Source organism: Passer montanus, unplaced genomic scaffold (genome assembly GCF_014805655.1).
Source record: "Passer montanus isolate IOZ18808 unplaced genomic scaffold, ASM1480565v1 scaffold10, whole genome shotgun sequence".
NCBI lineage: Eukaryota > Metazoa > Chordata > Aves > Passeriformes > Passeridae > Passer > Passer montanus.
Genome location: NW_024356505.1, coordinates 33,948,288 through 33,959,842, shown reverse-complemented (window position 1 = coordinate 33,959,842; position 11,555 = coordinate 33,948,288). Strand labels below are relative to the sequence as shown.

The window sequence follows — 11,555 nt, the reverse complement described above, 5'->3', positions numbered from 1 at the left end:
CTATTTGTTTCAGTAAATGTTTCCTGGCTGGTGCTGCTGGAGTATTTTTGTCTGTGCTAACAGTATCATATTGCTGGGAGGGAAAGCTCATTCCACCTAATTGTACTAAGCGTGTGGTGATGGAGATGGGAACCTAATTATCTTCATCAAATTGATTTCATTTTGGTTACCACATGGCTATTAGAGGAATGACAATAAATTTTGGTCTCTTTGATCAGGACTGGAGTTTAACCAACATTTCTAAAGTCATTAATGTGTTATGCCTCCCCCAGGCTAATGATTTGATTACCATGTAAATGTACTGAAGCCAAACACTTCAGCTATACATTATGGATGATGGATAGAAAGTTTTGAGAAAATACATGTTGTACTAAATACACTGGAAACACAGAAGATGTCAGATAGCTACTGGCAGGCAGGGCGAGACAGAGAATTGCAGAATCATAGAAGATCTCAAGCTGGAATGGTCCCATAAGGATCACGAAGTCCAGCTCCCTGCTTCTTGCAGGGCTATCTAAAACTAAACCATTTGAGTAAGAGCATCATCCAAAATATTGATGAAAAACTGCACAGGTGCCTCTTTGTAACTTCTCATGATTAAATCCTTGCACTGTAGGGCTGCTGATCCCTCTGTGACATCAGAGCAGCTGTCTCAGCCCCTCAGGCCCACAGTGGTGCTGTTAGCAGATGTAGGAACAAAGTACAACCAGAACCCTTATTTTAGATCAGTCCTGAGCCTTGAAGTGTTGAGGAACCATTGAGAGTCAAGTCCAGCTCCCACCACCTTGGATGCTTCCCCATGGCTTGCCTGTGTGATGGGGACTGAGGTGCTGAACTGGGCAGAAACTGGAACATGTCTGTCTTAGCTTTTGTTCTCTACATATACAGCTATCTAGTCCCAAGAAACTCTGTGGGATTTCATCTTTGTGAGGCTTTAGTCTTTTTTTTTCCTGATATGCCAAAAAAGATGGGTTATATAATGATATGTTAATATTTGTGCCTATTATAAGATATGTGTATATATCATAAGTTGATAATATAGTCACTAATGTGCTGTAACTATCACATAACATAATATGATAAATTAATAGATCTTACATTTAAATATTGTATTTTATAGTTAAACAATGTGGTTTAACATGTTTTATCTTAAACCCTTTCTGGCTCGCTGCCATCCCCCTTTTTTTTTTCTTTCCCAGGTCAATTTGTACTGAAAGGAAGTACTTTAGTGCTTTAGCTCAGGAAACTGAGGCCAGCAGTTCAAATGATCCAGTCTGTTCTTGCCACCAGGCAAGAGAGTCAGGCTGAGTCAGACATTGTGCTCCTCACAGGATTTTGTCTAAAAGTGCTGCAAAACCAGAATTCCTCAGCCTTCCCAGCAATTGATTCCTCAGGGCAATTAAAGGAATTATGGTACTTGAGCTGATCTGGAGCATTGCACACCATCTGTGGCTCACCAGGGCAGAGCCTTTCTCCTCGCCAGTTCCACACTGGTGGTTCAGGAAGGCTCATGGAGGAGGAAGGTGTTTGCCCAAAGGGTGCATGGCCTGTCAGAGGCACTTCTCACCTGCAGGACTCTGCTGTGGCCACCTTGGCACTCTGTGCCTCAGTTTCCCATCAGGAAAGGACCAGCATCTGTACTGTTCACTACTCTTGTAAGGACATTGGATGTACTACAGCTAAAGTGGGTCTATTTGGAACAATGAACATGTGAGCTATTCCAGTGTTATTTGTAAGTGCTTTTCAGTTGTGTGTGTTCATAGGGGGATTTGAGTGTATGGTCTGAGTGTAGACAGAAGGGCAAGGGGACACTGTTTGCAGTGTCACCTTCACTGCACAGAGTGGCCCCTTTTCCTGCCTGCCTTCCTTCAGTCCCCTCCACCATGTTGTCTACTCTGAAAGCCTGTCCCAGGATAAAGGAGAAACAAAAGTGTACCAGGTGTTCAGCAGGATCAACTTTCCTGCTCTGCATCACTGGGCACCTGCCAGGACTCCAGTGTCAGGGGGACCATATACATTTTTCAGAGGCAATCCTGGCTTAAATGGAAGTAAAACTACTGCTTAAACATCAGGACATACAGTCTTGTGCCCCCTTTTCTGGGCCAGCTGATGGGCCACTGAGTACTGATGTCCTAGTTCAGCACACAGAGTGCAGGACTTCAGCAAAGTACATAAATCTGGGTATATAAATATGCACATATAAACATACATACATGCCATAGCTATCAGCCCATGGGCAGCAGAAGCTCCTTGGAGACAATGAGGGCTTTTCCCTTTGGAAAGCAAACCAAAGGCCAGCCCTGCCAAGGTTTGTTAGCTCACTTTTCCTGGGCAGCTCCTGCCATTTCCCCGGCTCAGGCTGCTGCTGCCAATGCTTGGGGAGAAGGATGTGAGTGACTGAAAGACCCTCCTCTGTTAATTTATATTAATGAATATAAAGCAATGCAGTTTTCTTTTCTCTGGCTTGCAGATATTAAAGGCCACTGTGACTCATAAGCACAATCTGTCTTGTCACTGGTGGCAATAACTCTTTAATCACCTCTGCTGGAGGCTCCCCTTGCAGGGTGGGAGCTGGTGGGTGAAGGCAGAGGACCCTGCTCAGTTCTACAGCTGCTGCAAGCATGAGACAAGCAGCATGTGGCAACCCAAGTAGTTTACACACCCAGCACCTCTGCAGCAACCTGTGCCTGTGTGCTTGGGATCCCTCTACAGTAAAAAAGTCAGATTAGGGGGTAGAAGGTGCCAAACTATGCAACCAGTAATAAGAGTAATAGTTAAACTATTGCAAACCTCTCTGTAAAAGAAGCAGAGAAGTGCTCTGTTCAAGGTGTATTTTTAGCCTGGTTTACTGTTTCTGCATGTGGTGTTGTACATTTATCTATATTAGCAGCAGGCACTTGGCAGTGCTAGCAGGGAACACAAAAGAGCCTGACCTCAGTGGCACCATGGCTCTGAAAACTGTTGATTTGGGACATCACTGTGCATCTTTCTGCCAGGTAAATTTGTAATGAGAGTTGGCAAGGAGAAAGACTCAGCAGTGAAAAACTGAGTGTGTTTATGGAAAATTAAGTTGATTTTATGAAGCTGGTCCTGGGACAGAGCTGCTACACTACTGTGATGGGGAGGAACCACTTAAAATTTTTCTTTTTTTCCTTTCTATCTTCCCAGGAAAGTTTGTCTAATCTTACCTGCAGTGTCTGAATAGAGCTTTTTTCCCATGAAAATTGTGGGAAGAATGACAAGGGAGAGGAGAAATTAGCAGCAGGACTATAATATGGCACTCCCTGGCCAATCCCATAACCACTAAAATGCTTCACCAGTTTAATGTCATTTCACAGGGTAATCTTCAGGGCAGCCTTGTCTGGAGACACTCACAGGCTGATTCGCTGCCCAGTGGTGCAAATCATTGAGTTGCTCTGTAAAAGCACAAGGAGAGGGAGTGAAGAAATATTTTCATGTACCTTTATCCTGTGACCTTAACCCCCAAGTCCCTTCATAAACTGAATACTACTCAGTTGCAGTACTCTAAGTCCTTTGAAATCCTTTGCATTTAGCTGGCAGATGAACAATCCCATACTGTGGTGAGCTAAAATAGGGTTTTTTGCATTTCACTGACATTTTTGGGATAGAGTTATCTCCACATCCCTCCTTGAGTGAAAAAGGGGTTATTTTCAGAATGATCCAGTCTTCACTTTTGACACAGTTCTTCAAGAAAGATCAGCAGGTGATGAGACAAATAGATGTACAATTTAGCTACTTCTGATGTCTGCCTCACCCCTTAAGTAACTGCAAAAGAAGATAAAAGAATATTTTAGGAAAGCTGCACACAGAAAACAGAGCTGAACTTGTACAGCAAATGTTCTAAATAATGAGAAAGGTTCTTCAAATGAATTTTCCCTTGTTACAGGGTCAAAGAGGTACTGGGTCAGATGAAAAAAAATATCTGGGAGATGCTGAGCCACCACAAGGAAACTCTAATGCAAAGGCTCAGATGGCAGTGATGTATGGTTTTGGTTTTCCAGTGTGTACATAGGTGTAAGGGCTAGCAACGAAGATTTGAAACAAACGAAAGATTCACATGGCTTTAATACTCTTAGCTCTCAGGCTGAAACATGGATTTGGTATATACCTATCTCTTGTTGCTAGTAAGGATCATTTCAATGTTTCCAATGGCAGCAAAGTTATGTTAAGAATAAACTCCTTCACCAAACCTCTACATAGGTGCAGTATATGTTAATTTAATTTAGTCAGGAACTAAAACTTATGGTGGAACAGCTTTTAACCAGAATTTGAAAGTAGGTCAGTCTGTTGCATATGCATACATATATATACACGTATACCTATATATATACACCTATATATCTCTCTATATATAATATATATACCTCTCTCTCTCTCTCTCTCTCTCTCTCTCTCTATATATATATATATATATATATATACACACTGTATCCTTTTCTTAAAGCCTGGTACTATTAATACTCAAAAGGCATCTTTCTGTGACAAGGAATAGTCACAGGTTTTTAGAATGGAGAAACAGAAGCTCCTGTGGCTTGCAGACACTTTGACTGGAGTCACCTGCCCATGCACTGACCTCTCCATGCAGGAGCCTGGATTCCCTTCCATCAGTGGGGAAAGGCCTTGACTGGAGTCACCTGCCCATGCACTGACCTCTCCATGCAGGAGCTGGATTTCCTCCATCAGTGGGGAAAGGCTAGACCCTTGAGCAGGAAAGTTCTGCACATCTCTTTGACACAGTTTTAAGTGGCACAAATCGACATTTTTCTCTGTGCAGGGAATTTAGGAAATGGATTCAAGCTAATCACCTATCCTCCAGGTGGATGAAGTGGTTAAGGTGAAAATGATCCTGGAACAAAGGAGGTTTTTCCTGTGCTGTGAACTCGTTGCCTGGAGGGAAAGTGCTCCCTCTGGGGATCTTCACTTGTTGTTCTCTTTCTCACTTCTGAGAGTAAAATCTAGACAAGAACCTAAGTCTGCTCTGATCCCAGGTGAGCATCCCCAAACCAGCTGTGTTATCAAGGCTTTTTAGTTCTCACTCACGCCAAAAGGTTATTAAATTATAATCACAAATAATTTGGCTTTTTCTGTATATTGTGAAACGATATAAACAGGAGACACACCTGCTGCACACAACTGGCTAATTTTCGGGGGATTGCAATTCTTACCTGTCCCTTTTGCCAGCAGCCTGAGGGTTTATCTGTTGATAATCTCCCACTGAAACCTAAGATTTAGGAGCAAGTCCCACTGTTCTGTGTCGTGGTCAGGATTTTAGGAGCCTGTGGTGTCAAAGGGATGCTGCTGTTATTCCTGAAAATACTTCCCTTTACCACTGAAACCAGGACATGAACAAGCCATTTGCTTTAGGAAAAAAACAATTCACTTCAGAACCCACAGCAGAAATGTGTTGTCTTACAGATCTAAGATTAAGCACTCCTAAGTGAGTAAAACCCCCTGAATTTACTTGCTAAAATAAAATGAAATAAAAGCAATAAGCAGCAAACAGTGTGCCATGGAAGGGAGGGCTGGGTGTAGTTGGGCTGGTGATGCTGGGAAGGAAGGGAACTGCACCTTCAGCTCTTCCTTCAGGGTGTGTCAAACACAGCCTGTGCCAACACCTGAGCTTGGCTTTGAGGTTGTACGAGATGGAGGGCAGAAGAACAAACCTGACAGCATGTACCATTCTTCACACAGCTATTTCTCTTTGTGGGAGGTATTTTTTGGTAACATTGTGTGTAAAGGAAGGAGCTGTCTCCTCTTGGCTCGGACCATTTAATGGCATTATAGGCTGTAAAGGCACCTGTTCAGGGCTGGAGGAGAATGAACAGGACCTTTTCATTTCTGTGGCAGAGCAAGGCTTTAATGGTCTGGTGGAAGTAATTCTATATTGCAAAGGAAGTTGATAAAATAGAACATAAACTTCTCTAATAGAGGATTTAATTACCAGGAAAGCCAGGTTGAATAAGGCATTTGAGCAGAACTATTTCATTGCTGAAAAGGCAATAATTATTAGTCCCCCTTTTCCAAGCCATGTCATTTATTCAGGAGGCCTTGGAGTAGTAAGAAAACATATGTCTATATGTCTCCATTTGCTTGTATATCTTTGAGTTGATTTTTCTTTTATTTTTATTTATTTTTTCATTCAAGCAGACTGTCACTATCCTTTAAAAAATCTCAGACTTTACTCAGATTTCCAGCTATCCACATGATCAAGCTGAAACCAGTCAAACTAATCAGGTCTCAGGGCTGGACAACAGGCACAATGGCAATGAATCAAAAAGCTTTAAAAGCTCTTAGGTAGCTGTTTAATTCTTCAACACACGAGCATGGCTATCAAGGTCTAACTGCAGCAGAAGGACTTGTTTATTTTATTTCAGAAACAGGCACTTCTGTGAAGCCCTCTATTAGTCAATATATCACCTTGTTCATATCTTATTCTGTTGTTTTTCCAATATAGAGTTGAAAAAGAAATAACTGTGCTTTGTGATGCTGGGGTAAAGTTTTAAATGAAGTTCAGGTATTTACCCTTTAAACTTAATGAGATTAAACATGGAATCCATCCCTACAGTTTGCCCTAATGACTCTTGTGTCATGGTGTGTGCCATGGTCAAGCAGTAGCAGCTACAGCTCAAGGCAAAAGTCCACCACAGCTGTGATGGAACTGGGTCAGCTCACAGTGACTTTTTTTCCACACAAGCAAGCAACTTCACCTTGCCAATGCTTTCTTTTACCAGCTTCTCTTTAACCTGCCCCAATGACATAGATCCAAGCTGAGGAAATGAAACTGCAGCAAAGTCTTAGCTTGAAAATAAAGTTATGCATAACACCTGCTGGGGAAGGAAACCCATGGGATGGTCTGTGAGGGTCTGGCACTGACTTCAACAGGAGCAAACAAAGACCTGTGGGGCCAGTGAGCTAATGGGGCTCCCTGTGAACTGTCAGGCTTGATTTCTTCTTGGAATCAAATGTTCACAGGGAGATGGACAGGGAAATCTTGTTCTTGAAAATTTTTGCTGTTGGTGTATTCATATTTTCACAGGGGATGCTGAAAAGCTTTGGATGTTTTGGTAACACCAGTGATCTCTACAAGGACTGGCAAAGGGAAATCATCTCCACGTCACACATTTGTGGGGATGGTGTTGTTTGGGCTCAGTGTGAGTTTAGCCTGCTGTGGCTGAGTACTGATTGTTCAAAGCAAGAACAATCCAAAGCCACTCCATCAATGAAGCAGAAATCTGCAGAGATGTTCTGACCTTTTGTTCATCACTTCAGTTTCCTTAAGCAGCTTTGTGCAGCAAGTCCCATGCAATGTGGGTTTGAAAAAAACGTATTAAATTTTATGGAGAAAGATCTTTGAGAGTAACCTGGAAGGGTCAAATTAGAGATGTATCCAGGTCACTCTTCCAGGAAAATACTGTGTCCTGTTATGGCTTCATCTACAGGAGCAGGCACATCCCTCTCTCAACACGAATGTGTGGCTCCCACAATGCATCAGATCCAAACTGAACAAGAAGATATCTGTAGATTTAGGGGAGGTGTGTGTGAAAATACATACTAGCATTCTGTAGCACATTCCAATTGATTGCTAAGTTGTAGTGAAAAATGGTCAATAAACAGGGAAAGAACAATTTTACTTGGCATTTTATTCACTTAACAGAAACATTCACTTATCAGGTATCACTGAAGTGCAATTTACAGAACTTAGCAGCAAATTCACATATGTAAATTCAGATTTATTTTCTTTTGTAGTCTTTTTTGTTTCTTTTTTTTTACAAATATTACAAATGTACATCCATTAGTACAGTATTGCCATTCACTCATGCATGTTATGTACAGAATCTTCACTAAAGAATTACTACTGAGCAATTTTTCCTTTGCTTCAGGAAATGCTGTGTGTAGGTCATGTGTGCTTCTGGGATGGGGTCCCATCACACTGTTGTTGCACATAATGATAAAAAGTAGATATTTAAGGTCATACTCAACCCTAGTGCCAGCAGGTGCAACTCCACTGAGATCAGTTGATGCCCACTTGCAGTGGGGACTCAGTTTGGTCCCCACTACTAAACTCATTTTGGCAGCTGAATCCAGGGTTGCATTTATGTATTTCCTGCAACAAAGGATCATTCCATCCTGCCACGCTTTTTCTATGTCCTTAAAAATAACCAGGCGTGGTGCTTGGTTGTCACAGTAGCTGCAGCACCAGCCTGGTGGAACTATGATGCTTTAGTTGGGTTGAATTCATGCCATGGGTGGAGGAGGATGGGTGAGGACAGGGAGCTGTAAGGAAGAGCCATTGAGGTCTCATGTGTGCTAGACAAGGACCAACTCAGAGGAAAAGCAGTGGACGTGCTCCCCCCTGCCCTGTGGGTCTCTGCATGAGAAACCTTGTCTTCCTCTCTGGCTGCCCTGTAGTTTCTCTTCCTCAGTGGGAGCAGCCAGAGCCCCGGGGCCACCACTGCCAATGTCCCCTGCAGCCTCTCCCACGCCTCCAGCTGTGGGCTGGCCCCTGCCCACTGCCCCTCGGGCACATCTGCTGCCCAAATCACACTGGAGGTCTGCAGCAACAGCTGTGTTAGAGGACAGGACCATGTGCAGGTACCTGGAAGCTCCAGAAGGTGCCAAAAGTATTCAAATGTTAATCAGAAGAGCTGTCAAAGTGGTCAAAGTATTGACAAAGTGGTTACCACAAAGTGTTTCCATTATTGAAAAGACTCAGTTTTTGGTTGTCTTTTTTTTTTTTTTTTTTTTTTTTTAAGCTATTTCTACTCTAAGGATATTTTTTAAAATATTTTTGGTAGTTAATATGGAATGTATTATTTTGTTGAAAAGGTTTCTGGAAGGGGAGAGCTTTGTTTTACCTAATTTAAAAATTCTAGTTTATCACAATTGTTTTTATACAAGACACTATAGATACATCTTGTAGTTTATAATCTAAAAATAAAATCTCATCAAAATACTGTAGCTATTCTATTGTGGGCATCAATAAACAATGTATTTACTGTATATGGCTCTCCAAACCCTATACAAAGAGCATCTATCTTTATTGATAGGAACAGTTTCCCGTGTAAAGGAAATTACATGGAAAAATATGAGCCTTGTGTTGTTTGAAAAGTAACTCAGCTTGACAGTTCTGAGAAAATACCAAGACAATTATCACAAATCAGTAGCAGCATGTTATATACAGATTTAAAGACAATCACAGGAATAAAAAGAAAACAGTAGTTATATACCCGCAAATCCTGTCATCTAAAAACCCAGGAACTTAGAGAAATGTGCAGGGCGTTTGAAGGTTGGGACAATCAAAGCTCAGTTCTCCCATGACAGTATCTTCTGCATTCTGATGAGGTTTGGGATGGTTCAAAGATGAGATTGTATCAAACCCAGCCCAGTTATGAAGAAAATATTTAAATGTTGGGTGATACTTTTCTCCTAAGTGAAAAACCCCATCTGCTTTTCAGGCTGCAGATGAGCATGAAGAGTAATAATAACACTTGGCATTTACACAGAGCTAGAATCTGAAAGCTCATGCATTGAGTAAGACCTTACCCAAACCTGTGGTTGCCTCTGCTGTGCTTATGTCAATTGGGCTGTGTGGAGAGGTAAAACTCACTGCAAGAGTGACAAAATCTGTCTTACACTGTTGCATGTGACCAGAGCAATTTGATCCTGCCAAGTTCCTTAGATGTGGACCAGTTATTGTCATCCCCATTTGACAGGTGGAGAAACTGAGACAGGGAAGAGCCAAGTAACAAATGTGCTCTCTTGTTTGGGGATGTCTTACCTGTGGGTGCCCAGCCTGGTGATTGCTCAGATGCATGGAGCATCCTGAGGTCATGCCCACTTAATTCAGAGCTCTGGATCATCAGGAGATTGGAGATCTGAGGCTCTGGGTCCTGCTGCAGCCTGCCTGACTTCAGGTACCTTCCTGAAGATCCAGAGCCAGGAGCATGGACACACTGCTCCTCGCTGGCAGCCCCTGCAGAGCTGTGCACCCCTGCAGGCAGCACACCCGGACTCCCCCCCTTGACAAGGATCTGCATCCTGGCTGGTGTCTGAAATGTGGGATTAACTGGGCCAGACAAGTAAAATTTGCAGCATGCAAATTGTGACTAGAGTTGATTTGTTGTGAAGTGGTTTGTCCAAGGTGTCAGAGGGAATAAGTGTAAAATCCAAGGGCATTCTGATGGCTGGCTTTGTGGTCAGAGCCAGCAGTGGAAAAATCAGTTTAAAAATGCTGCATTTCTTTGAGGTCCAAATTTTTTGTCACAGATTTAGGCAGTTTACAGGATGATTTTTGCATAGAGGTTAGGAACCTTTTTTTTGTGGATGATTATGGATGCTCTGAGACCTGCTGTCATGCTGTGTGCCTGGGGTACTTCCATCTCTGCTCACTATTTTCCATTATTCAGTGATGACTTTTGCACTGATTGTGTGAGGGAAAACAAAGGTCTATTTTGGATCAGACAGGTGGCCCACTAACACCTCAAATCAGTAATAACCAACAGCAATAAACAATAAAAAGCAGAATCTTGGTGGGGGTGGCATTATAATTTGGGCACGTACATTCTTGGGAAGGGATCATGAAAAAGCAGCTTTCTAAAGTTGAGTTCAGTGCATCAGACACATTTCTACTTATGTATTTCCAATACAGGATTAAAAGCAAATATTCCCATGGAGGTTGCTATTAAATCTCAAACTGCTTCAATTCTGTCTGCTCATTCGTCCTGCCTTGCCTTCTCTCCAGTTGGTTTGATCCCGTGGTGTAGAAAAGGTGTGGAGTGATTTACACAGTTAGTAGGAACTGATCTTGCTCTGGGGGTTTCTTCACCCAGGTTCCCAGGCCAGCTTTCTGAAATGCTTTAAACAGCTGCTGCTTAACAGACTGGTACGTCTGAGCCACCAGCTTTGCCTCGCTGTACACTGATGGCATCTCTCCATGGCTTGGTACTCGTGTGCTCAGCTGCAGAACAAAAATCAGGGAAGGGAAAAAAAAATTAAAAAACCCAACCTACGAGCCAAAAGAAACAGGAGGCTTCAGTAGCTGTATAATCTTCCTGTCCACATTTCATAAGCAATCACTGTGCTTTGTGTGTTTGCTTTTGGTTTAACAACCAGAAAGCCAGGGAAGCAATAAATGCTGGTGACATAGTTTTGAGACATTGTGAGGAGGAGGAAAGGGCTGAACAGCTCAGCCTTGGAGTGGGCATAGGCAGTAGCAAGTGTTGGTGTGCTCTACAAAGGCAGAATGCTACTTCTCAGTCAAAATGATTTTTATGGACAAAACTGAAAGAAATCCTTTCTGGGGATCTTTAAAGCATGTACTCCTTTAAAGAAAATTTAGCCTGGGAAGGGGAGCAGCTCAGTGCTTCCCAGTAATGCCCAGACACAGAAAAAAAAGGGTTGCCTTCCACACACTCCCATTTCCCCTCTGTAGTCTGTTCTTGCTGGGAATGCTCTGAAACCTGTCCAGGACAGGGCAGAAATCAGGCATCAGGGTTTGTGCTGGTGTGGGAAAACTTAGTGCTCTCTTGGAACAC

The 11,555-nt window shown here is 42.6% G+C and overlaps 1 protein-coding gene across 1 annotated transcript in view; it reads right to left on the bottom strand.

Annotated features, from left to right (window-relative positions):
• Positions 1-7,649: 7,649 nt before the first annotated feature.
• Positions 7,650-11,555, bottom strand: part of ADARB2 (adenosine deaminase RNA specific B2 (inactive)) — a 305,822-nt gene continuing 301,916 nt past the window's right edge. The window contains exon 10 of the mRNA XM_039713060.1: positions 7,650-10,978. Coding sequence (XP_039568994.1) covers positions 10,802-10,978 — 177 coding nt within the window. The 3' untranslated portion in view covers positions 7,650-10,801. The remainder of the gene's footprint in view (positions 10,979-11,555) is intronic.